The following is a 27,836-nucleotide window of genomic DNA, read 5'->3' as shown; positions in this document are numbered from 1 at the left end:
CATTTCAAATAGAGACTAATTTTTTGTTTCCTTTTCTCTTATCGAATCTATTAACTTTTCTAGGTGACAAATACTCTCAAAGATGAAAAATCAGACATTCAGTTGATGTTCCTTGTTCTGATGTTGATTTTGTGCGTGCACGTGTGTGTGTGTGTGTGTGTGTGTGTGTGTGTGTGTGTGTGTGTGCTGGTGACTGAACCTAGGGCATTCTACCTCCAAGCTACACCCCCAGCCCTATTTTTTAATTTTGAAACAGGGTTTCGCCGGGCGTGGTGGTGCATGCTTGTAATCCCCGCACTTGGGAGGCGGAGACAGGAGGATCGCACAGGTTCGAAGCCAGCCGCGCTGGCTTAGGAGACCCTGTTTCCAAAAATAAAATAGGTCTGGGAGTGTAGACTGGAGGTAGAAGGGCTTCCAGGAACCCCAGTACCACCAAAAAAAAAGAAAGAAAGAAAGAAAAGAAACAGGGTTTCACTAAGTTGTAGAGGGCCTCACTAAGTAGCTGAGGCTGGCTACGATCCTGTAATCCTTCTGTCTCAACCTCCAAGTACTGGGATTACAAATGTGAGCCACTACGCCCAGCTCTGATGCTGATTTCAAATAATCTCATAATAATTATTTGGAAAGAGCTGAGGACTTTATTGACAGCAAATCTCCAAGCCAGTTAAAATAAAAACAAGCAACCAACAAAGCCAGTCTAATAAATAAATTAAAAATAAAATATGGGGAGATTACTAAAATGTTAATAATGAAAATGATTGTATCAAGTTTTTTGGTTTTTTTTTTTTTTTTTTTTTTTTTTTTTCAGAACTGGGGATTGAACCCAGGGACACTCTATCCCCGAGGTACACTCCCAGCCCTATTTCTTATTCTTTATTTTGAAACAGGTCTCACTAAGTTGTAGAAGGCCTAAGTAGCTGAGGTTGGCCACGAACCTGGAAACCTCCTGTCTCAGCCTCCCAAGTACTGGGATTACACCCCCAGCTTGAATGTCCCAAGTTTTAAGGGAGGTCTGATAATCAGAGTGTAAACCAGCTGAGAAGAGAAATATCCATGATTATGGACATAGGGTCATTCAAAGGTTACTCTCGGGTGGAGCTCACTCGGGACTGGCAAGGCTCTGGGGCCTGCGTTCATCAGTCAAATCTAAGACAATCTAATGCCTTCAAGGTGACAATACCAACCTAGAGCACCATTCCCTAGCTTCCATGACTTTTCTTACCCATGAGTGAAAAGCATCGACTATTATAAAGATAGAAGACTAAACAGAGCCCACAGCCCTAGAAGGCAAGTTCTCACATCCTAACAACCTGCTCAGAAAGGAAAGCACAGAGAGGCTCAATTTCTGTCTTCTCTTAAGACTCTTCTCTTTCTAATCTTGTCTCCCTACAATTGTGTGTGGCAGATACCTCCTACAGGTTATCCTCTGTGCTGCTCTGATTCATCCTAACTGCTAACAGTTCTAGCTTTTGCAAATATAGTCAGCCCTCCTATCCTAGGGTCACATATCCAAGGATTCAACCAACTGCAGATGAAAAATACTCAGCCAGGTGTGGTGGTTGTAATCCCAGTACTTCGGAGGCTGAGACAGGAGGATCGCAGGTTTGAAGTCAGCCTTAGCAACTCTGCAAGGCTCTTAGTGAGACCCTGCTTCCAAATAAAAAATAAAATAAGCCGGGCATGATGGTGTACGCTTGTAATCCCCACGCTTGGGAGGCAGAGACAGGAGGATCGCGCAGGTTCGAAGCCAGCCGAAGAGACCCTGTTTCCAAATAAAAAAAATATATAAAAATAGGTCTGGGAGTGTAGCCCGGAGGTAGAAGGGTTTCCAGAAATCCCAGTACCACCAAAAAATAAAATATAAATAAATAAATAATACAGCATTTGTATTATATTAGGTATTATAAGTAATCTAGAGATGATTAGATGATTTAAAGTATACAGAAGAATGTACCTTAGTTACATGCAAATATTACACCATTTTACATAAAGGGCTTGAGCACCCTTAGATTTTCGTATCCAGGGTGGGATATTAGAGCCAATCTCCCAGGATACTGAGGGACGACTCAGAATCAAGTCAACCCAAACTTTCACACCTTCAAATGGCTCATTAGTATTTGCAAAATCTCCAGGCTCCTTCATTCTGCATTTGAGGGCTTTCGTATACCATTTTTTAGCCTCTTCACCGACCTCACCCTCATCACACTCACCCTCATCACACTGTCATCCTGTTGTCTCCTCCCTCCCTGGTTCTACCCTCCAGCTGCTCTGAGTCAGGCTAGGCCTAGCTGTGGCCTTCTCACCACAGAGAATGGCTTTTCTACTCGGTGCTCCCTGTCTTCTGGCAGAAGAGGCCTCTCCGTACATTCTGCCTTACATTCTGTAAACGCTGAGGACAGAAGATCCCTCTCAGTTATCTCTATCTCTTTTTGGTTTCCTTGCAGAACTCTAAAAATTGAGATGCATTCAAGGAACTTCTGGTGACTAGGGTAACATTTCCAAGTAGAGCCTCATAGTCCTGTAACAGCTAACCACCCGATGTCTACAACTTTGATGAAGGATGAGCTCCTTGAAGCCATGGCCTGTTAATCATTCATCTCTATTCCCAGCACCTGGCACATACTGTGCAAGAAATGTATAGACAGAAGGGAAGCGTACATACATTTTTACTACTACAAAAAGTGACTTAAATTTGTTTTAGAGCTGTAGTTTCCAAAGATAAAAAAAAAAATCTGAGGTTCCTAGTCAGGCTACTTTCTTATTTCCCAGCCACAGAAATGGATGCCCTGAGAAGTTCGGTCAGTCAGGCCATGATGGCCAACTATGGAACAAGCACCTGGCACTGCATTCAGACCCATCTTGGGAGGCTTTAGTGCATGGCTAATTTAAACCTACTGTTGAAAACACATGGCTAGCAACTGTAATCCAGACAACGCATTGAAGGTCAACATTTGAACTGGACCAAATTCCCTCAAACTATTTATAAAACTTTGGGAAGAGCTGGGCTTGGGGGCACATACTTGAAATCCCAGGACTTGGGAGGCTGAGACAGGAGGATCACAAGTTCCAGGCCAGCCTAAGCTACTTACTGAGGCCTCTGCAACTTAGTGAGACCTTGTTTCTTAGGGCTGGGGGTGTAGCTCAGAGGTAAGAATGCCCTTGAGTTCAATCCCCAGTACCGCAAGAAAAAAAAAATTTTTTTGAAGAAATAAAAGAATGCATAGAAACAACATCCTTTCTAAAATTCCCTCCACTGATTTTCCTGTTCTAACAAAGTGAACTCTCATAATATACAATTTCACTATATTTACCTTCTAATGGTGCTTGTCTTAGTACCTGTCATATGTCAGGTCTGGCAGGGAGACAGTGGTGAATGGCATACTCCCTGCTCTCCAGAAGCTTAGAGCTCAGCAGCACCTTCATTCATTTCTCCCATGGTTTCTAACCCAGAAGTGCTCCAACAGTTTCATTTTGTAACAGAAAGATTAGAAATTTAGGCTAGAAGTATGCATTCTTAAGACTGATAGGGACCGTAGAAACTTCTTTGCTTGGTCCTATCAGCTCACAGATTGGGAAGCTAAGGCAGAGGGGAAGTTACTTCCCTTTCAAGACATAATTAACAAAAATTAAAGATGGGATATCCAGTATGGTGGCACACACCTGCAATCAGTACCTGGGAGTGAAACAGAAGGATTGCAGGTTTGAAGTCAGCCTCAGCAACTTAATGAGACCCTCCTTCAAAATAAAAGTGGCTAGGGGTTTAGCTCAGTGGTTGAATGCCCTTGGGTTCAATAACTAATACCAAATAAAATAAATAAGTAAAAACAAAGATGAGGTAAGACAATAACAAGATAATAATCAGAGTAGCTGTAGCATGGTAGAATTATAGGAAAGTAGCTAGGCATCATGGCACATGACTGTAATCCCAGGACTTGGGAGGCTGAGACAGGAGGACTGCAAGTTTGAGATCAGCCTTTGCAATTTAGCAAGACTCTCAGGAACCTAGCATGACCCTGGTTTCAAAACAAAACATAAAAGGAGCTGGGGATGTAGCTCAGAGGTAGAATGCCTCTGGGTTCAATCCCCAGTACCAGAAAAGAAAAGAAAAGAAAAGAAAAGAAAAGAAAAGAAAAGAAAAGAAAAGAAAAGAAAAGAAAAAAGAAAGAATTATAGAAAACTTTTTTCTATTTTTCAAAATTTTGTAATGGAGCCAGGCATGGTGGCTTCAGCCTCAGCTTCTTAGTGAGGCCCTCCGCAACTTAGTGAAACCCTATTTCAAAATAAAGAATAAAAAAATAGGGCTCCGGCATGGTGGCACACTCTTGTAATCCCAGCGCTTGGAAGACTGAGACAGGAGGATCACACAAGTTCGAACTCAGCCTCAGCTACTTAGTGAGGCTCTCAGCAACTCAGTGAGACAGACCCTGTTTCCAAATAAATTACAAAACAGGGCTGGGGGTGTAGTCCGGAGGTAGAATTCCCCTGGGTTCCATCTGCAGTACCACAAAAGAAATATAAAATAAAATAAAATAAATAGGGAAGGGTGTAGCTCGGAGCTTGAATGCTCCTGGGTTCCATCCCTAGGGAAAAAAAATAAAAATAAAAAGGCTAAAAAATAGGTTTGGGGTTGTAGTTCAAAGGTAGACTGCCTCTGGGTTCCATCCCCACACTCAAAAATAAATAAATAAATAAATAAAAAGACTAAAAGCCAGGCGTGGTGGCACACATTTGTAATCCCAGCATTTGGGAGGCTAAGACAGGAGGATCACAGTTCGTGGACAGCCTCAGCTACTACTTAGTGAGGCTCTTTGCAACTCAGTAAGACCCTATTTCAAACTAAAGAGTAAAAAATAAGGCTGGGAGTGTAGCTCAGAAGTAAAATTCTCCTGGATTCCATCCCCAGTACCGAAAGAAAAAAAAAAGACTAAAAAGTAGGGCTGGAGTTGTAGCTTGGAGGTAGAATGCCCCTAGGTTCCATCTCCAGTACCATAAATAAATAAATAAATAAATAAATAAATAAATAAATAAATAAATACAGAGAGACAGACAGACTGACTAAAAAATAGGACTGGGGGTGTAGCTCAGAGGTACAATAACCTTGGGTTCCATCCCCAGTACCGAAAAGAATTTTCTATAATTGATATTTTTTTTATTTTATTTATTTATTTATCTTTTGTGGGTCTGGGGATGGAACCCAGAGGCATTTGACCTCCGAGCTACACCCCCTGTCCTATTTTTTTATTTTATTTTGAAACAGGGTCTCACTAAGTTGCGGAAGGCCTTACTAAGTAGCTGAGGTTATCCGCGAACCATGATCCTCCGGTCTTAGCTTCCCGAATGCTGGGATTACAAGCATGCGCCACCACATCCAGCTTATAATTGATATATTTTTATAATAAATTTATTAAAATGATATAACATGGGGCTTTACAGTTAAACTTTGATGCAATTTGGATCTGATGTGTCCCTCAAAGGCTCATGAGTGTTGAAGGCTTAGTTCTAAGGTGGGTCCCTTGAAGAAGATACTGGGACCTGGCCCCTTATTGTCTCTCTCCCTTTGCTTCCTGGGTGCCATGAGTTAAAGAGGCCTCCTCCAATCCACACTCCCACAATTATGTATCATGCTGTCACAGGTCCAATGAAATGGGCCCAAGAGAACACGGACTGAAACCTCTAGAGCCATGAGCTAAAATAAACCTTTCTTCCTTTTAAGTTGATTATCTCATGTGTTTGTCAAAGTGATGTAAAGCTGACTAACAGATATGAATTTCAATTAAGCTACTTTCATTACTGTAGGACCCTGTTCTACAACCTCACTGGCACTTAGTTTCCTTAAAATAAAAGGGAAAAATAGCTAGGCATGGTGGCACACACCTGTAATCTCAGTACTTAGGAGGGCAAGACAGTAGGATCAGAGGTACGAGGCCAGCCTCAGCAACGTAGTGAGATTCAGTTTCCAAATTAAAAAAAAAAAAAAGCCGGGCGTGGTGGTACACACACGTGATCCCAGCATTTGGGAGCCTGAGACAGGAGGATCACAGTTCTATCAGCCTCAGCTACTACTTAATGAGGCCCTTTGCAACTCAGTGAGACCCTGTTTCAAAATAAAGAATAAAAAATAGGGCTGGAGGTGTAGCTCAGAGGTAGAATGCCCCTGAGTTCAACCCCTAGAAACACACACACACACACACACACACACACACACACACACACACACACATACACACACACTGTGGAAAGGGGAATGGATATTTTTTATATAGATGTAGAGAGATTTAAATTAGACAATTTAGGTAAGGCATAAAACTAAGTAAGTGTTGTTTTCCTTCTTATTAAAAAAAAATCTGAGACTCCTCTGCCAAGGGGTCCAAGCATGTAGTCTGGCTCCAAGTCAGTGATACTGTGAAATCTCCTTAATTCTACTATGAATTATACTGACCGCTTAGACTGATCTTTTACTTACCTTCTGTCAAAATCTGCTTCAAGAAAGACTGTTTGAAAAAACTCCAAGTCAGTTTAGCCTCTTTCCAATTCACAAAACTCTAAAAAACAAAAAAAAAAACAAAATAAATCATGGGCATTTCAAGGCTAAGAATAAGATGCTACATGAAAGGCAAACTCATTCTGGTCCCTCAACTCTAACTTCAACATTCCCCACTAAATCTTCATTTAATGCTCCGCACACAGAAGGTACCCACATAGACTAGGAAAGAATTTACATTACTGCTACAGCTGGATCCTGGTGTCTCCCAAGAGCCCTGTGTTGAAGGCCCGGTTCCCAGAGTGGCACTACTGAGCCTAGCGGGCGGTCTTTGGCTCACTGGGGAATGACCCTGAAGGAGACGGTGGTATCCCAGCATCTTCTTCTCCTCTTTCACTTCCTGGCCATGAGGTAAGTTGTTTACTCTGTCACATACTTCTGATGTGACAGGCCCACATGGAGCAAACCTATCATGGACTGACACCTCTAATACTCCAAGCCAAAATATAGCTTTTCTCTTTATAAGATGATTATCTCAGGTATTTGTTATAGAAACAGAAAGATAACATAATCTCATGCCCTTGGTTTGACCCCAATGCTGCAAAAAAATATGAGGCATGCCAGGCTGCAGAGCTGCAGAGCTGCAGAGACTTTTTTTTGTTTTTTTTGCAGTACTGGGGATGGAGCCCAGGGACATTCTATCTCCAAATTACACCCCCAGCTCTAGTTTTTGGTCTTTTACTTTTGAAACAGGGTCTCACTGAGTTGCGAAGGGCCTCACTATGTAGCTTAAGTTGTCTGCGATCCTCTGGTCTCTGCCTCACGAATGCTGGGATTACAATACAAACATGCACCACCACGCCCAGCTTTGCAGAAACAAATTCTGCTTTTTTTTTTTTTTTTTGGTGTGAGTTTGTGTGCATGTGTAGTGCTGGGGATTGAACCTAGGGGCATTCTACCTCCAAGTTACATTCCCAGACCTATTTTACATTTTTTGGGGGAAAGGGTCTCTCTAAGTTACCTTGCTAAATTGCTAAGGGAGCCTTGCTAAATTGCTAAGGCTGGCTTTGAACCTGTGATCTTCCTGTTTCAGCCTCCCAAGTACTGGGATTATTATAAGCATGCACCACCATGCCTGGCCTGCTCTATGTATTTATAATGCTAGAGTCAGCCAAGGCCCTTTTATACAAAGTATATGAGGTATACCTGTATATTTCAAAAGAAAGTTAGCCTTCTAAGGTCAGGAAAACCATTCAGAATTGTTACAACAGGAGAAAAGAAAAAGAAAAGTTCCAATATGGCTGAAACTCTCTGGGGGCACCAAACTGCCTACTTCCTAGAGATAAAGAAGGTAAAAAAGGAAACAAACACTTAGGGTAGAGTAGAGGTCAACATGTCTGAGACCAGTGGCCTCAAAGCCAGAGAGGTGACCATAAAACAAATAAGTAAGATAGCTATTGGTCTCCCCCATTGTTTTTAAGGGGCGCTACCTCTATCATATAATCATCCTGAGATATCAGAAGTTCAGTGTAAATGGTAGGCTCATAAATGTAGAATACCTAAATTTTAAACTTTTTTTTATTATCGGAAGTGATGACTTTTGAGTGACAGGATTTCAAGGGACTCTTTGGGAAGGGAGGAATGAGTCATAAAGGCCAAGTCAATTTTGCCTCTCCCTCTTCCCTGTGGAAGTGGGCCCAAGAACAGGCCTACAACATGTCCCAGTCACATGGACTCCTCTTGGCCCAAAGCCCTTCTATAGAGAGCAATGCTATCTAGTTGAACTGTAATGTTAACTTTTCTAGTAGCCATAGTAAATAGGCAAAAGAAACAAGCAAAACTACCATACACATACACATTCACCTACACATATAAAAAATTGCGTGGGGGGGGGGGTACTAGGGACTGAACTCAGGAGCACTCTACTACTAAGCTACTCTGTATCCTTAGCCTTTCTTATTGTTTTGTGTGGTACTGGAGATTGAACCCGGGGTGCTCTACCTGTGAACCACACCCCCTGCCCTTTTTAATTTTTTTGTTATGAAACACACACTCATTAGGTTGCCGAGAGTCTTGGTAGATTGCTGAAGCTGTCCATAAACCTGTGATCCTCCTATCTCAGCTTCCCAAGTGCTGGGATTATAGGTGTATGCCACCATGCCCAGCTCCTTTTTATTTTTTTATTTTAAGACAGGGCCTTACTATGTTGCCCAGGCTAGCCTCAATACTCCTGTCTCAGCCTCCCAAGTACTGAGATCACAGGTGTGCGCCACCATACACAGCACTTTCAAAATATCTATTTAACCCAAAGCTTTATGCTTGTAAGATGTAATCAATGCTCCCACTACTTGGGAAGCTGAGACAGGAGGATAAAAGGTTTGAGACCAGCTTCAGCAACTTAGCAAGGTCCTCATCAACTTAGTGAGACCCTGTTTCAAAATAAAAAATTTAAAAAGGGCTAGAGTTATAGCTTAGACACAGAATGCCCCTGAGGTTCAAACCCCAGTAACACACACACACACACACACACACACACACACACACACACGTAATCAATGTGAAGATCTTATGAGTGAGTCCCATGGTGCAGTAATCCCACTACTTCAGAGGCTGAAACAAAAGGATCACAGGTTTGAGGCCAGCCTCAACCATTTAGCAAGACCCTCAGCAACCTAGTGAGACCCTGTTTCAAAATAAAATTTAAAAAGGGCTGGGAGTGTAGCTCAGAGGTTGAATACCCCTGGGTTCAATACCCAGCACAAAAAAGATGTAATCAATGTAAAAAGAACTATGAATGAGCTGGGCTCCATGGCTCTTGCCTATAATCCCGCTACTTCAGAGGCACTTTGCCTATCCTGATTCCTTAGAGCAGCTTTCTGTATAAGGGGCTCCCTTATATGAAACCAGATTAAGAGTTATATTCAAAATGGATTTGACTACGCTGAGCATGGTGGCACATGCCTGTGATCCTAGTGACTCCAGAGGCCGAGGCAGGAGAATTTCAAGTTCAAGGCCAGTGTAGGCGATTTAGAGAGAACTTGTCTCAAAATGAAAAGTAAAAAAGAGATGGGGATACAGTTCAGTAGTCAAGCACCCCTGGATTACTGCGTGGGGGAAGGGTTGGGGGATTTGACCCAATTATTATAACTGAATCACAGAGAAAAATTCCATCCAGGAGCATCAAGGCAGCCTGCATGGAAGAAGCTGCCTGAGTTGGACCTTGATACATGGGTGGGCAGAAGTGACACGTGAGCCGGGTGTGGTGCATGGTGGTGCATGCTTATAATCCCAGTACTTGAGAGGCTGAGACAGGAGGTTCACAGGTTCATGGCCAGCCTCATCTACTTAGTGAGACCCTGTTTCAAAATACAAAAATAGGGTGAAAGGTGTAGCTTGGATGAAGAACGCTCCTGAATTCAGTCCATAATACCACACACACCACAATGAAAGAAATAAAAAAAAAAATTCCAATCACTATGACCTCAAAACCAATAAAATACCTAGGAATAAACCTAACCAAAGATGTAAAAGACCTCTACAATGAAAACTATAAAACATTAAAGAAAGAAATTAAAGAAGACCTTGAAAGATGTAAAGATCTCCCTTGCTCATGAATAGGTAGAATATCATCAAAATGGCCATTCAGCCAAAAGTGATCTATAGATTCAATGCAATTCCTATAAAAATACCAATGACATTCTTCATAGACCTAGAAAAATCAGTCATAAATTTTATATGAAGAAAAGAAAAGACCCAGAATAGCCAAAGCAATCCTCAACGATAAAAACCAGGCAGGAGGCATCACAATCCCAGACTTCAAATTATACTACAGAACAAGAGTAGTAAAAAAAACAACATGATATTGGCACAACAACAGGCAGACTGACTGGTGGAATAGAATAGAAGATACAGAAACAAATCCACACACCTAATAGTCAATTGATCTTTGACAAAGGGGCCAAATTTGTATGCTGAAGAAAAGAAAGCTTTTTCAATAAATGGTGCTGGGAGAACTGGCTAACCATTTGTAGAAAGATGGAACTAAGTCCTTACTTCTCACCATGTACAGGAATCAGCTCAAGATGGATCAAAGACTCCAAAATTGGGCCAGAGACTATGAAGTTATTAGAGGAGGGCATAGGCTCAACATATAGGCACAGGCAATAGCTTTCTCAAGAAGACGTCCAAAGTGCAGGAAATTAAAGCAATAATTAACAAGTGGGATGGCATCAAACTAAAAAGTTTCTCCTCATCAAAGGAAACCATCAAGAACCTAAAGAGCCGGGCGTGGTGGTGCACACTTGTAATCCCAGCATTTGGGAATTATTTAGTACAGGGAATAATTGGGAACCTCTGAGACTAGAGGATCGTGGTTCGCGGACAGCCTCAGCTACTTAGGCCCTCCGCAACTTAGTGAGACCCTGTTTCAAAATAAAGAAAAAAAAAAATAGGGCAGGGGGTATAGCTTGGAGGTCAAATGCCTCTGGGTTCCATCCCCAACCCCAAGAAAAAAAGAACCTAAGGAGAAACCCTACAGAATGGGAGAAGATCTTTACCAGCCACTACTCAGAAAGCTAATACCCAGAATATACAAAGAGCTCAAAAGACTCTACACTAGCAAAACAAATAACCCAATCAAGAAATGGGCCACTGAACTGAATAGACACTTCACAAAAGAAGAGATACAAATGGCCAATAGATACATGAAAAGATGTTCAACATCATTAACCATCAGAGAGATGCAAATCAAAACTACACTGAGATTCCATCTAACCCCAATCATAAAGAAATCAAATAACAAATGCTGAAGAGGATGTGGGGAAAGAGGAACTCTTTTACACTGTTTGTGGGAGTGCAAACTAGTTCAGCCGCTATGGAGATCAATGTGGAGATGCCTTAGAAAACTGGGAATAGATCCCACCATATGATCCAGCTATACCACTCCTGGGTATTTGTTCAAAAGGGTTGAAATCAGAGAACTACAATAACATGCATACCCATGTTCATAGCAGCACAACTCATAATAGCCAAAATATGGAACCAACCTAGGTCTCCATCAACAGATGAATGGATTGCAAAATTATGGAAAATACACACAATGGAATTCTACTCACCTATAAAGAACAAAATCAGGTCATTCGCAAGAAGATGTAAAGTACTTGGTGTAGTAACTAGAACAGAGCATGTAGTCAATGGCAGTTATAAACTGCTCTTTGTCAAAGTTAAAATATTTCCATGGAACACTCTCGAGGTCTTCTGATGGATCTTATACGTCATGAAGACCAATAACCTCACTTTAAAAGTGAAAATTCAGCTGGGCGTGGTGGCGCACGCTTACAATCCCAGCACTTGGGAGGCTGAGACAGGAGGATCGCATAGGTTCGAAGCCAGCCTCAGCTACTGAGTGAGGCTCTCAGCAACTTAGTGAGACCCCATTTTTAAATAAAAATATAAAATAGGTCTGGGAGTATAGCTCGGAGGTATAAAGCCCCTGGGCTCTACCCTCAGTACCACCAATTAAAAAAAGGTGAAGATTCTAGCCAGGCATGGTGGTATGAGCCTATAGTTCCAGTTACTCAGGAGTTAAGACAAAAAGATTGCTTGAGCTCAAAAGTTTGAGACCAATCTGGGCAACACAGTGAGACTCCATCTCAAAAACAAGATACTCTGAGCCAAGCAAGGTGGTGCATGCTTGTAATCCTAGTACTTGGGAGGCTGAGACAGGTGGATCGCAGGTTTGCAGCCAACCTCAGCTATGCAGCTTAGTGAGACCCTGTTTCAAAATAAAGAATAAAAAATAGGGCTGGGGTATAGCTCAGAGGTAGAATGCTCCTGGGTTCAATTCCCTGTACTGAAAAACAACAACAAAAAAAGATACTCTTGAGGTATAGAGAGAATCTTCAGATCTGTCCCTGACGTCTCACAAACCTATGGGCAATTCCCTGAGGCCCAGGAATCACCTCTCTTGTGTGTCTGTGTTCCAGGGAGCACCAAGTTTAGAGTTACACTATCAGAAGGAATGGGTGCCATGGGGAGGTACACACAACTGTCTCATGAGTGGGGCTCCTGCCCCAGCAGTACAGGCATGAGTACTTTCCGGGATAGGCTGACATATTAAACCCCTGAGCTCTCAACACTGGCATCAGTATCTACCTTGCTAGGGTCCTCTAGCAGGGCCTGCTCTGCTATCCGAGCAGCAGTGTCATGGTGGTGGCAAGACTATACAAACTTGTGCCAGGCCACAGTATTGAGCACCTTATATGCCCCATTTCATTAGGCACTCAAAACAAACTTAAGAAGGAATGGTTTTTATTATTATTTTTTTTTTTTTTTTTTTTTTTTTTTTTGGTGGTACTGGGGATGGAACCCAGGGACCTTCTACCTCTGGGCTACACTCTCAGACTTATTTTCTATTTTATTTGGAAACAGGGTCTCTTAAGCCAGCTGAGGCTGGCTTCGAACCTGCATGATCCTCCTGTCTCAGCCTCCCAAGCGCAGGGATTACAAGCGTGTGCCACCATGCCCAACTGATTTTTATTATTAATCCCATTTGACAGATAAAGAAACTAAGGTTCAGAGTTCTGCGCTCGAGACAGTTTTGAATAAGACTTAATAGGCCTTTTTCAGTACTTTCGCTCTTTGCTTACATTAACAGTTCAAACAGTCCTTTCCCAAACACTGCTGGGCACAGGGGATGGCCCAGTACAAAAGCTGGCCAGGAAGGTGAGCACCAGGTAGCCTTAGAGGAGAGACTTCTCTGCACTCATACCTGCTCTGTAGGCAGATGGTAGAAGCTCCCAGCAAGAAAAGTGATCTGGAGCCCTAACCATCTAAGCCTGCACAAGAGGCATGGTGGCATCAAAAACTGTCATGATTTAGATTAGGTAAAATCCACTTGAATGTCAGGTAAGAATGAAACATTTTTTTTTTTCTGACTCACTTTATTTTTTAATTTATTATTTATTTATTTTCTTGTTTGTTTTGTGGTACTGGGGATTAAGTTCTGGGGGCTTGCTACCTCCAAGCTGTACCCCCAGCCCTTGTTACTTTATGTTTTGAATCAGGGTCTCCCTAGGTTGCTGAGGTTGTCCTTGGGCCTGCGATCCTTCCGTCTCGGCCTCCCAAGGACTGGGATTACAAGCGTGCACCACCACGCCCAACAAGAATGGGACTTACTTTCTCTCTGTCTCTCTGTCTCTCTCTCCCTCCCTCCCTTCCTCTTTCTTTCCCTTTTTCTTCCTTCCTTCTTTCTTTCTTTCCTTCCTTTCTTTCCTTTCTTGCTTTCTTTCAGTGTTGAGTATTAAACCCTGGGGCATTCTACCTTCGAGCTACATCCCCAGCATTTTTTTTCTTTATTTTGAAACAGATTCTGAGTTGCAAAGGACCTTTCGAAGTAGTGAGCTATCCTCGAACCACGATCCTCCTGTCTTAGCCTCCCAAATGCTGGGATTACAAGCATGTGCCACCACACCTAGCTTTATTCTTTATTTTGAAACAGGGTCTCACTAAGTTGCAGAGGGTCTCACTAAATAGCTGTGGCTGGCCATGAACCCAGATCCTCCTGTCTCAGCCTCCCAAGTACTGGGATTATAAGTGTGCGCCACCATGCCTGTCTGGAACATTTTCTTAACAACTAAGAACATATGTAGCGTTGACATACAATATCTAGTTTTCCTTGAAGAAGAGTTGGGTAAAAGGATTCCACAAATTCTATTTTTTTTTTTTTTTTTTTTTTTTTTTGGAAACAGGGTCTCACTAAGTTGCTGAGAGTCTAAGTTGCTGAGGTTAATATTGAACCTGCAATCATCCTGTCTCAGTCTCCCAAGTACTGCAATTACAGGCAGGCATGTGCCACCACACCTGGCTACCCCTAACCTTGGGAAGATATTTGCTAAGTCTTAGTTCAACTCTAAATAGAAATGGTAACAGTGCCAATCTCTCAAAATTGTTGTAAGAATGGATAAGGTATGTAAAGCATTTGGTATAGGGCCTAGCACAGTTTAAACAATGTTGAAACTGGACGTGATGGCGCACACCTCTACTCCCAGTATTTGGGAGGCTGAAATGGGAGGACCACAGGTTTAAGGACAGCTTCAGCAAGTAGTGAGACTCTCATCAACCTATTGAGATCCTGTTTCAAAATAAAAATAAAATAACGCCAGGTGTGGTGGCACATGCTTGTAATCCCAGCATTCGGGAGGCTGAGACCGGAGGATCGCAGTTTGCAGACAGCCTCAGCTACTTAGTGAGGCCCTCTGCAATTTGGTGATACCCTGTTTCAAAATAAAGAATAAAAAATAAGGCAGAGGGTGTAGCTCAGTGGTCAAATGCCCCTGCGTTCCATCCCCAGACCCGCAAAAAAATTAATTAATAAAAAATAAATATAAAATAATAAAATAGGGCTGGGGATGTAGCTTAAGAGGAAGAATAGTCCTGGGTTCAATCCCCAGGACCAAAAAATTAAAAAAAAATCTATAGTGCACAGAGCAGTCCCTACAACAAAGAATTTTCCAGCCCAAAATGTCACGAGTGCTAAGATTTGGAAACTGTGGCCTACAGTATAGCAAGCTCTCTATAAATATGAGGTACAAAATTATCTTTCTGCTGGGCATAGTAGTATATACCTGTAAATCCAGTGCTTGGGAAATTGAGGCAGGAGGACCACAAGTCCAATGCCAGCCTAAGAAACTCAGCAAGACCCTGTCTCAAAATAAAATTTAAAAAAAGGCTGGGGCTGGGTGTAGTGGCACACACCTATAATTTTAGTACTTTGTTTTTTTTTTTTTTGTTTTTTTGTTGTTTTTTTTTTGGTGGTACTGGGGTTCCTGGAAGCCCTTTTACCTCCGGACTACACTCCCACGGGCTACACTCCCAGACCTATTTTTTAACTTTTTTATTTGGAAACAGGGTCTCTTAAGCCTGCGTGGCTGACTCCGAACCAGCGCGATCCTCCTGTCTCCGCCTCCCAAGTGCGGGGATTACAAGCGTGTGCCACCACGCCCGGCGCTAATTTTAGTACTTTGGAGGCTCAGACAGGAGGAGCACAGGTTAGAGGCCACTCTCAGCAACTTAGTGAGACCTTGTTTCAAAATAAAAAATAAAATTAGGTGGAAGGTATAGCCCAGAGGTAGAATAACCTTGCATGCAATCCACAGTACCACAAAAATAAATAAATAAAAATATAAAAGTGCAAAGGGATGTGCTTAGTGGGGGAATACTTGCCTAGCAATGCTCAATGCCCTGGGCTCAATCCCCAGGAACACACACACACCCCTTTCCTACTATAACAATAAACCAGTTGTTGGTTCTTTATCTCAAGGATAACCATTATTTGTAATTAAAAATAGTAAGAGACAAAATGTATTACTCACTCTACTTCTTGTAATACTGGGTAACAGATCTGTAATTCTGGAGATAGGAAGAGTTCGCTGCTTGGTTGACTCTGGGGAACTCAGTACCTTGGTGAAATAAACAACATAGCAGAGCACCAGCACTGAAGTATAGAAAAGCTGAAAAAATAATAGGTTGATATTAAGCTTTTAATACAACTTAAATTATGATATGCCTATAAATTTGAGTTCAAAGGCCAATCAAAACATGGAAGTGTCTGAATTAATTACTGCCCTTTCTACTGAGCAGTGCCTCAGCTTCTGGAAAACATTCACTCGGACCCAGCTCCACTGAGGCATCTCCACGCAGTTTTCCAAATATTTACCTGGGAGAACGTAACTTCCCCGACACACAGCCACAGTGCAAGGGCCACAATGTCAGATAAGTTCTCACGTGTGTGTTTAGAAAAAGCAGCAGCTCCCCACCTACGCAGGGCACTGTGAAGATCCAGGCATCCTGACTGTGCTCAGGGCCAGGAACGCACCATCATTTAGGCCTGTGAGTTTCCCACTAACCCTGGAAATCTGTCATTGTGAATACAGAGCAGAGATGGGCCACTGGCTCTCTGTTCTCCACCCTGTGCAGGGCAGGGCAAGCGCGACTCCAGGATGGGGGAGGAAATCGTCGGGCAATAAGAGGCCAACTCTCCCACCACCTACTCAGGACAAAAGAGCAGCTTCTGGCCAGAAGCAGAAGCCAGGCTTTTGTTTGCAGGTTGGAGAGGAGTATCCAGGATCCCTTTTCACAAGCTCCTTCCTAGCCCCTTTCCCTCCTGAGAATGGCAGGGCACAGCTCAATGGCTGGGACCTCCAGGCCCAGCTATCAACCTGGCCACACCAAGGACATTTCTATAAAAGGGCACATGACAACGACAAAGAGGCACCACAGTTTAGCAGGTTTAGGCTCCTATGCATGCCACTCCCACCCATGCCCAAGGACAGGGCCCACCATCCACTGGCCTTTCAGGCTGCAAGCCCTCGGAACACAAGCGGCATTGCAGTGAGCCATATTACTCTCGTACTACCCTCTGAGATAAGTGCCCTTCTCTGCCTCTCCTCACTTTCCAAATGACCAGAACCTCAGGGAAACAGTGACAACCTACAGGTGATTTTGTTTGTGTGTATGTGTCGGTGGGGGGGTACTGAGGATGGAACTCAGGGGTGTTCTACCTCTGAGCTATACCCCCAGTCCTATTTTATTCTTTTATTTTTATTTATTTTTTAATTTTTGCGGGTCTGGGGATGGAACCCAGGGGCATTTGACCTCTGAGCTACACCTCCTGCCCTATTTTTTTACTCTTTACTTTTGAAACCGGGTCTCACTGAGTTGAGGAGGGCCTCACTAAGTAGCTGAGACAGTCTGTGAACTGCGATCCTCTGGTCTCAGCCTCCCGAATGCTGGGATTACAAGCGTGCACCACCATGCCTGGCTCTTCCCCACATTTTTATTGAGGAAAAATTCACATAATAAAAATATGTTGGCCAGGTGTGGTGGAGCACGCTTGTAATCCCCATGCTTGGGAGGTGGAGACAGGAGGATCTTGCTGGTTCGAAGCCAGCCTCACTGGCTTAAGAGACCTTGTTTCCAAATAAAAATATTTAAAAAATAGGTCTGGGAGTGAAGCCCGGAGGTAGAAGGGTTTCCAGGAACCCGATTACCACCAAAAAATATATACATATGTATGTCATTTTAAATGTATGATTCAAGGCTTTTGGTACACAAACCTGTTGTACACCCATCACTACTATCTAATTCCAGAATACTTTTATTACTGCAAAAAGAAACCAAAAATTGGGAATGGTGGTGCACGCCTGTAATACCAATACATGCAAGGCTGAGACAGGAGGATCCCAGGTTTGCAGACAGCGTCAGCAATTTAGTTAAGCTCTCAGCAACTTAGTGAAACCCTGTTTCTAAATAAAAAATAAAATAAGGCCTAGTAGAGTTGCAGAGGGCCTCAGTAAGTAGCTGAAGCTGTCTGCGAACCACGATCCTCCGGTCTCAGCCTCCCGAATGCTGGGATTACAAGCGTGCGCCACCATGCCCAGCTGAGTTGCTTCTACTCTTGGCTAGTATAAACTGTCTTGCTCTGAGTGTTCACATATGAACTTTTGTTGCACGCTTCCTTTCAATTTTCTAGAAATTGCTGGGTCATAGGATATTTCTATCTAACTTTTTTTTTCAGTACTGACGATTGAACCTACATGCTAAGTAAGCACTCTACTACTGAGCTACAGCCTCAACCCTTTTTAAAATTTTTTTCATTTTGCTGGACTTGGTGACACACACCTGTAATCCCAGTATTTGGGAGGCTAAAATAGGAGGATTACAGGTTTGATGTCAGCCTCAGCAAATGAGTGAGACCGTGTTTCAAACTAAAAAATAAAACAGTGCTGGGAGTACAGCTCAAGGTAGAATGTCCCTGGGTTCAACCCTTAGTATCACAGGAAATTTTTTTTTTTTTTTTGAGACAGGATCTTACTAAGTTGCTCACGATGTCCTCAAACATTTGCAAGCCTCCTGCCTCAGCCTCCGAAGTAGCTGGAATTATGGGTATGCGCCACTACAACTGGCTCTGTTTAACTTTTTGAGTTTTGCCATATTGTTTTCCACAGCAGGTTTAACATTTCACATACACAGCAGAAATGTACTAGGATTCCAATTCTTCCACATCTTCAACAATACTTGTTATTTCCTGGGTTTTTTGTTTTCTTTAGTACTAGAGATTGAACCCAGGGGCGTTCTACCTCCAAGCTGCACACAAGGTCTTTTTTTCTTTTTTCCTTGCAGTACTAGGGATTGAACCCAAGGGCATTCTACCTCTGAGCTACACCTCTAGCCCTATTTTATTCTTTTATTTTGAAACAGGTTCTCACTAAGTAGCTGAGGCTGGCCACAAACCTGAGATCCTCCTGTCTCAGCCTCCCAAGTACTAGGATTACAAGCATGTGCCACCACTCCTGGCCTATATTTTTTATTTTGAAATAGGGTCTCACAAGCTGGGTGTAGTTGGACTATGCCTGTAATCCCAGCACTTGAAAGGCTAAGAAAGTAGGATCACAGGTTCCAGACCAGCCTCAGGTTCAGCAACTTAGCAAAACCATGTTTCTTTTTTTTTTTTGGTGGTACTGGGGGTAGAACCCAGAGGCTTTCTACCTCCAGGCTATACTCCCAGACCTTTTTTATATTTTATTTGGAAACAGGGTCTCACTAAGTTGCTGAAAGCCTCACTAGGTAGCTGAGGCTGGCTTCGAACCCATGCGATCCTCCTGTCTTAGCCTCCCAAGCACGGGGATTACAAGCGTGCACCACCACGCCCGGCTAAACCATGTTTCAACATAAAAAAAAAAAAATTAAAACGCTGGAAGTGGGGTAGTCTGAAGGTAGAATGTTCCTGGGTTCAATCCCCACTACCAAAAAAAAAAAAAAGAAAAAAGGAAAAAAAAAGAAATAGGGTCTCAGCCGGGCATAGTGGCGCACACTTGTAATCCCAGCATTTGGAAGGCTGAGACAGGAGGATCGCGGTTTGAGGACAGCCTCAGCTATTTAGTGAGGCCCTTTGCAACTCAGTGACAACCTGTTTCAAAATAAAGAATAAAAAATAGGGGCTAGGGGTGTAGCTGGGAAGTTGAATGCCCCTGGAGTTCCATCCCTAGTACCTAAAAAAACAACAACAAAAATAGGGTCTCACAGCCAGCACATTTGTAGTACGTGGAAGGCTGAGACAGAAGGATCACAGGTTCAAGAACAGCCTCAGAAAGTAGTGAGACTCTCAGACACCTGATTTTTTTTTTTTTGGGTGGGGGGGATACCAGGGATGGAACCCAGGGACATTCTACCTCTGAGCTACACCCCTACCTCTATTTTTTATTCTTTATTTTGAAACAAGGTTTCACTAGTTGCAAAGGGCCTAAGTAGTACCTGAGGTTGTCCTCAAACCAGGATCCTCCTGTCTCAGCTTCCCAAATGCTGGGATTACAAGCATGCTCCACCATGCCCGGCTTAGGATCCTGTTTTAAAACACAAAATTAAAAGTGCTGAAAGTGTAGAATACCCCTAGGTTTAATCCTCAGTACCAAAAAAGAAAAAAAGTCTTACTAAATTACTGAGGGTCTAAGTTTTTTTGTTGTTGTTTTGGTTCTAAAGATGGAAGCCAGGGGCATTCTACCTACTAGCTACACACCCAGCACTATTTTTGATTCTTTATTTTGAAACAGGGTCTCACTGAGTTGCAAAGGGCCTCACTATAAGTAGTACCTGAGGCTGTCCTCGAACCGTGATCCTCCTGTCTCAGCCTCCCAAAAGCTGAGATTATAAGCATGCACGCCCATGCACAGCTTATTCCTAGCCCTTTCTAATTTTATTTTGAGATAGGGTCTTGATAAGTTGCCCAGGATGGCCTTTAACTTGTAATCCTTCTGCCATTGCCTTTTGAGTAGCTTGGATTATGGGTGTGTCTCACCATGGGTTTTGTTTTTTTTTTTTTTTTGGTGGTACTGGGAATGGAACCCAGGGGCCTTCTGCCTCTGGGCTACACTCCCAGACCTATTTCATATTTTTTATTTGGAAACAGGGTCTCTTAAGCCGGCAGAGGCTGGCTTTGAACCTGCGCGATCCTCCTGTCTCAGCCTCCCAAGCGCAGAGATTACAAGCGTGCGCCACCACGACCGGCTCCTCACCATGGTTTTGATTTGTACTTTCCTAATGACTACGCTGTTGAACATCTTTTATGTGCTTATTGGCCATTTCTTTGGAAATTGTCTACTCAAATTCTTTGCCCACTGTTCGTTCTCTCTCTCTCTCTCTCTTCCTCCCTCCCTCCTTCCCTCTCTCTCTCTCTCTCTCTCTCTTCTTTCTTGGTGCTGGAGATTAATCTTTAAAGCATTCTATCTCTGAGCTACATCCCCTGCCCTATTTCCTATTCTTATTTCCTATTCCTATTCTTTATTTATTTACTTTTGTGGGGGGGGGTGTCTGGGGATAGAACCCAGAGGTATTCAACCTCCAAGCTACACCCCCTGCCCTATTTTTTTTTTTTTATTCTTTATTTTGAAACAGAGCCTTACTAAGTAGCAGAGGGCCTAGGTAGTTGAGGCTCTCTGCAAACTGCGATCCTCCGGTCTCAGCCTCCAGAATTCTGGGATTACAAGCTGCACTACCAAGCCTGGCTCTGTTCTTTATTCTAAAACAAAGTCTCACTAAGTTGTAGAGGGCCTAAGTATCTGAGGCTGGCGGGAACCTGTGATCCTCCTTTCTCAGCTTTCTCAATTCCCAGTACTGGGATTAAAAAGCCTGTGCCACCATGCCCAGCTCTTTGCCTACTTTTAATTGAATGGGTGTGTGTGTGTGTGTGTGTGTGTGTGTGTGTGTGTGTGTGTATGTGTGTTAATAGGGACTGAACAGAGAGGCATTCTACCTCTGAGCTACACCCTCAGCCCTATTTTATTTTGAAACGCAGAGGGCCTCACTAATTGCTGAGGCTAACAGCGAGCCTGAGATCCTCCTGTTTCAGCTTCCCAAGTACTAGGATCACAAGCATGCGGCACACCACCATGCCCAGTGATTTGTCGTTTTATTGTTCAGTTACAAGAGTTATTCAGAAGTGACCACTTTTATTTAACATATGATGCCACAGGACAAGGGGCAAGTTTAAAAAGGAACTAGGAAGCAGTTTGACAAAGGGGAATCCCAGTCCCCTGGGTGGGACTTACCCAGTTCTATAAAATAGTACTGGTTCCTAGACCTCTCACAAATACAGACAGTAAATGTCCCATAGAAGAAGACTCAGAAGTCTTATGATAACAAAAAAATAAATTCAGAATTAGCCTTACTGCACTATGACCTATGATGTATGCTGGGTAGGAGCTATAACACCAGAAACACGAGTTTTTTCTAAGAAGATTCAGCCCATAACTGGGTGTGTCTCATAGGCCTTCCTATCCTACTAGTGAGTACATGAAAATGATGATGATGATGATGATGATGATGATGATAACTGTAGTTCTAGATCCAATAAAATGTGGTAAAGAATAGCCACAGGTAACTTCTCTAAAATATGCAACTGTTTGCAAACTATTTTTGTGGGCAATTCTTATTCTTATTTTGTTAATTTTAAATCTAGTTCTTCTGTGTTTCATAAAATGTGTCATTTTTGTTCATGATACAAAAAAGAATTTCATATAAATCATCACTAATAATTTTTTATTTATTTTTAATCAAGGTTTGGTAAGTTGCTGAGGCTGGCCTCAAACCTATAATTCTGTTTTAGCCTCCCAAGTACTTGGATTACAGAAGAGTGCCACCATCCATAGCTAGGTTTCATTTTTTAAAATAGCACTTGTACTCTAGTTATGTTTTTATTAGAAATAGATATGAACTTCCGGACATCCTGGCGTTCGCTTGTAACCCCCGCACTTGGTAGGCTGAGATAGGAGGATTGCGCAGGTTCAAAGCAGCCTCAGCTGGTTTAAGAGACACTGTTTCCAAATAAAATATAAAATAGGCCTGGGAGTGTAGCCCAGAGGTAGAAGGCCCCTGAGTTCCATCCCCAGTACCACCACAAAAAAAAAAAAAAAATTTTTAATTAATTAAAAAGAAAGAAATAGATATGAACTAGCAGGGCATGGTGGCACACACTTGTAATCCCAGCACTTGGAAGGCTGAGACAGGAGGATCACACAGGTTCAAAGCCAGCCTCAGCTACTTAGTGAGGCTCTCAGCAACTTAGTGAGACCCTGTTTCCAAATAAAATATAAAATAGGTCTGGGAGTATAGCCCAGAGGTAAGTCCCTGGGTTCCAACACACACACACACACACACACACACACACACACACACACACAAAATAGAAATAAAGAAAAGAAAATAGATATGAACTAGAACTAGATGAGAGGGAAATGAAATAAAAATTGCTAATGTACCCTCTCTGACTGGAAACATTTTCTCTGAATTATGTGAGATTTCAATCTAAATTTAAAACTGGCTTGGCAGAGTTTTCTCCAGGGAAAATAATACTTATTCAATTTAATTCCCACCCCTAGTGACTTTTTTTTCTCTTCCATACATTGCAATCAATAATCATTTGCGAAGCCAGACATCATGGCGCACGCTTGTAATCCTCGCACTTGGGGAGGCTAAAACAGGAGGATTGCACAGGTTCAAAGCCAGCCTCAGCTGCTTAGTTAGTGAGGCTCTCAGAAATTTAGTGAATCCCTGTTTCCAAATAAAATATAAAAAATAGGTCTGGGAGTATAGCATGGAGAAAGCCCTTGGGTTCCACCCCCAGTACCACCAAAAACAAAAATCATTTGCGAGAAATAGATATGAACTAGCAGGGCATGGTGGCATACCCTTGTAATCCCAGAACTTGGGACGCCGGAACAAGAGGATCACACAGGTTCAAAGCCAGCCTCAGCTACTTAGTGAGGCTCTCAGCAACTTAGTGAGACCCTGTTTCCAAATAAAGTATAAAATAGGGCTGGGGTGTAGCCCTGAGGTAGAAAGCCCCTGGGTTCTACCCCCAATACCACAAACAAAACAAAACAAAGACCATTTGCTATGGTCCTACCCACAGAACACCTAAAGGGAATTGAGTGGTTTTTTTTTTTTTTTCTTTTAATTGGTGCTAGGATAGATCCAGGGACATTCTACCTTTGAGCTATAGTTATAACCCCAGACCTTTTACATACGTACGTACATACATACATACATAGTGTGTGTGTGTGTGTGTGTGTGTGTGTGTGTGTGTGTGTGTGTGTGTGTCTGGGGATAGAACCCAGTGGCATTTGACCTCCAAGCCACAACCCCTGCCCTATTTTTTATTCTTTATTTTGAAACAGAGTCTCACTAAGTTGCGGAGGGCCTCACTAAGAAGCTGAGGCTATCCACAAACCATGATCCTCTGGTCTCAGCCTCCCGAATGCTGGGATTACAAGTGTGCGCCACCACACCCAGCTACGTTTTATATTTTGAACAAGAGTCTTGCTAAATTGCTAACCTGGCCTTAAACCTGTGATTCTCCTGTTTCAGTCTCCCAAATAATAGGATTATAAGTATGAACCACTGTTACCAACCCCAAAAAGGCGTGTGTGTGTGTGTGTGTGTGTGTGTGTGTGTGTGTGTGTTACTGGGGGATTGAACCCGGGGGCATTGTACCTCTGAGCTACACCTTCAGCCCTATTTTACTCTTTATTTTTGGAGCAGGGTCTCACTAAGTTGTGGAGAGCCTCACTAAGTAGCTGAGGCTGGCCACAAACCCGTGATACTCTTGTCTCAGCCTCTCAAGTACTGGGATTACAAATGGGCGCCACATCTGCTCAAAAAGGAATTTTTGATGTGGACAACAGTGGTATCAATGTGTGAACAGGATAGACATGTCAGCCAGAGAAGTAGTGCCAAGGCAGGCCTTCTGACCTCCCCAGCCTCCTTGTGTGCATGAATAAGGCAAGTGTAAAACACAGTGGGGACAAGAAGAAAAAAACAGATAAAGACAGATTATGTAAAAAGGCAAAGCTGTGACTCTTACCTGGGCCAAAGAAAAAATGTACAGTCCCCAATGAGGCAACCATAACACAAGAAAAGCTGTCAGGACACTCTTGAGGATTACAGACAGGCTCTCAGCGATCACCTGCAGACATGTGGTAAAGGTGTACTTTAGAAGCAGTATTGAAAAGTAAAGACAAAAAGAGATGACAAACAGAAAATTCAGGACAGTCCTAGGAAGGAAGGCAGGACATGGCTGGACATAAGCATTGGTAATATTTTACTTCTTGGGTCTATGGTAGGTTCAAGCATCTTGTACATGTTATGCTGTGAAATTTACACAAGTATATTATATCATATATGCATATATTCTTTTGTACAGATTAAATAATGTATTTTAAAAGAGGGAGAGAAAAATCAGAATTTATGTACACTGAATAGAATCATTAAAAATCTGAAATGCTCAGCCGGGCGTGGTGGCACACGATTGTAATCCCCGCGCTTGGGAGGCTGAGACAGGAGGATCGCACAGGTTCGAAGCCAGCCTCAGCTACTTAGTGAGGCTCTCAGCAACTTAGTGAGACCCTGTTTCCAAATAAAATATAAAATGGGTCTGGGAGTATAGTCCCGAGGTAGAAAGCCTCTGGGTTCCACCCCCAGTACCACCAAAAAAAAAAAAAATCTGAAATGCTTTATAGTTCTCCTGAATTCTGATTGGAACTAGGAACTTCCTTATTTGCAACCCTGTTTTTCATCTGTTATGTTGCAGAGATAAATTTTAGCTCACCCATCTAACGAAAACTTCATGTGAATAAATTTAACTGATCATATTACTTTTTTCTTTCCTTTTTATTAATTTTTTTTGTACTGGGCATTGAACCCAGGGGCATTCTACCACCAGGCTACACCCCTGGCCCTTTTTATATTTTATTTTGAAACAGGGTCTAAGTTGCTGAGGCTGGTCTTGAACCTGAAATCCTCCTGTCTCAGTCTCCCAGGTACTGGGATTAGAGGTGTGAACCATCATACCTTTTCCAAATAGATTTTTAGGTTTAATTTATTTATTTTTTATTTTTTGGTAGTACTGGGGATGGAACACAGGGGCCTTCTACCTTCAGGCTATACTCCCAGACCTATTTTATATTTTATTTGGAAACAGGGTCTCTTAAGCCAGCTGAGGCTGGCTTCGAACCTGCATGATGCTCCTGTCTCAGCCTCCCAAGCACGGGGATTACAAGCGTGCGCCACCACACGCAGCTCAGATTTTTAGGTTTAAGAAGGGAAAAATCTTTCTCTCCTATAAAGTGTGTGTGTGTGTGTGTGTGTGTGTGTGTGTGTGTATGTGTGTGTGTGTGAGAGAGAGAGAGAGAGAGAGAGAGAGAGAGAGAGACTGACTGAGGACTGAACCAAGGGGCATTCTACCTCTAAGCTACACTCAGTCCTAGTTTTTATTTTTTATTTTGAAAATAGGGTCTTACTAAGTTGCAAGAGGGCCTCACTAAGTAACTACAGCCGATCTCAAAGTGCAATTCTCCTGTCTAAGCCTCCTATGTATAAAGCTTTTTTTTTTTTTTTTTTTTGGTGGTACTAGGGATCCTGAAAGCCCTTCTACCTCCGGGCTACACTCCCAGACCTATTTTATTTTTATATTTTTATTTGGAAACAGGGTCTCTTAAGCCAGCAAGGTTGGCTTCAAACCTGCGCGATCCTCCTGTCTCCGCCTCCTAAGTGCGGGGATTACAAGCGTGCGCCACCACGCCCGGCCTTAAAGCATTTTTTAATACCATGTTTTCCCTTATTCTTCACACTTCCTGTCCATAATGAAAGCACACTGACCTTGAGTTTTACAAACATATGTACTTGGGCCAAGACCCAGAAGGGCTCTCCTAGAAGTTCCACCACTGCTGAGAGACCAAACAGCACCACTCCAGGTCCATAGTAGGGAACCACATTAGGATCAGGCACCTCAAGCAACTGCAACCAGACCCAGCCCAGGAACAGGGACCAAAACACACCCAGGGGAACTCTAGAAGAATGAGAAAAAATTAATTTAATATACTATGTTTCTATATTTTAAAGACACATACACATTAAAATATAACAGTGAACAGAAAAAAAATGTCATCATAAAAAAAAAACTACCACAATACAGAGCTGTTTGTTAGTGGTAATACAGGCACTACCTACATGCCTGGCACCATGACTCAAGCCTTTTATCTCACTGACCCTCACAGTGATCCTTGGTCACTACCCCACTTAGACAATGAGGAAACAGGCTGACAGCCACTGGGTAATTTCCCAAGGTCATGAAGAACAGAAGCAGAACTCAATCCTGATCCAACTTCAAAGCCTACTCAGCCAGGCGTGGTGGCGCACGCTTGTAATCCTGCGCTTGGGAGGCAGAGACAGGAGGATCGTGCAGGTTCGAAGCCAGCCACGCTGGTTTAAGAGACACTGTTTCCAAATAAAAATATAAAATAGGTCTGGGACTGTAGCCCGGAGGTAGAAGGGTTTCCAGGAACCCCAGTACCACCAAAAAAACAAAAACAAAACAAAAAAAAAGCCTACACTCCTATCCACTGGTCATACTAAATCAGTAAACAAAATTCTCAGAAAGAAAATGCCTGTTATTTGTGCTTAGAATGACTGACAGACAACAGAGCTGGTTTTTATACCCCAATAACCAACAGTCCACTGCATAGTAGACTTTTACATGTGTATCACAGAACACTGCAATGTGACTGGATGGTCGACAGCCATTCTTCTGCCAGCCCTATGATAGTCATTTCTGTGAGGCAACAGAAGTTATGCAAGGAAACAGCCAGGAGTAGTCACTCATGCTTATAAGCCCAGCATTTGGGAGGCTGAGACAGTTCGCAGACAGACTCAGCTACTTAGTGAGGCCCTTTGCGACTCAGTGAGAACCTGTTTCAAAAATAAAGAATAAAATAGAGACAGGCGTGGTGGCGCACGCTTGTAATCCCCACGCTTGGGAGGCAGAGACAGGAGGATCGCACAGGTTTGAAGCCAGCCGCGTGCGCTGGCTTAGGAGACCCTGTTTCCAAATAAAATGTAAAAATAGGTCTGGAAGTGTAGCCTGGAGGTAGAAGGGCTTCCAGGAACCCCAGTACCACCAAAAAAAAAAAAAAAAAGAAAAGAAAAAGAAAAAAGAATAAAATATAGGGCTGGGGGTGTAGATAGGTTTCTATCCCAGTAACACACACACACACACACACACACACACACACACGCACACACACACACAAAGTAGTTATGCAAGGGTAGCATTGGGAAACAACCTCAACCATCAGCTTTCCCTGCAGGGATCTAGCTGCAGAAAAGTCATTATAAATTTTAGCTGAGAGCCAGGCATGGTGGTATACGCCTGTAATCCTGATACTCAGGAGGCTGAGACAGGAGGATCACAGGTTTGAGGACAGCCTCAGCAAGTAATGAAACTCTCATCAAACTGGCAAGACCCTGT

At 42.8% G+C, this 27,836-nt stretch overlaps 1 protein-coding gene across 4 annotated transcripts in view; it reads right to left on the bottom strand.

The window, feature by feature from the left end:
- Positions 1-27,836, bottom strand: part of RFT1 (RFT1 glycolipid translocator homolog) — a gene marked incomplete at both ends in the record, with an annotated part of 58,588 nt that overhangs the window by 19,121 nt on the left and 11,631 nt on the right. For 2 of the 4 annotated variants that reach the window (XM_080714955.1, XM_080714956.1), the window contains 4 exons: positions 6,464-6,542; positions 15,853-15,990; positions 24,396-24,497; positions 26,189-26,378. In XM_080714955.1, the coding sequence (XP_080571081.1) occupies positions 6,464-6,542; positions 15,853-15,990; positions 24,396-24,497; positions 26,189-26,378 (509 nt within the window). The remainder of the gene's footprint in view (positions 1-6,463; positions 6,543-15,852; positions 15,991-24,395; positions 24,498-26,188; positions 26,379-27,836) is intronic. The other 2 variants (XM_080714957.1, XM_080714958.1) reach the window with 2 other exon arrangements.

This window comes from Muscardinus avellanarius, assembly GCF_963383645.1.
Source record: "Muscardinus avellanarius genome assembly, chromosome: 18".
Lineage (NCBI taxonomy): Eukaryota > Metazoa > Chordata > Mammalia > Rodentia > Gliridae > Muscardinus > Muscardinus avellanarius.
The sequence above is the reverse complement of the archived record's forward strand: the minus strand, read 5'-3'. Positions and strand labels throughout refer to the sequence as shown.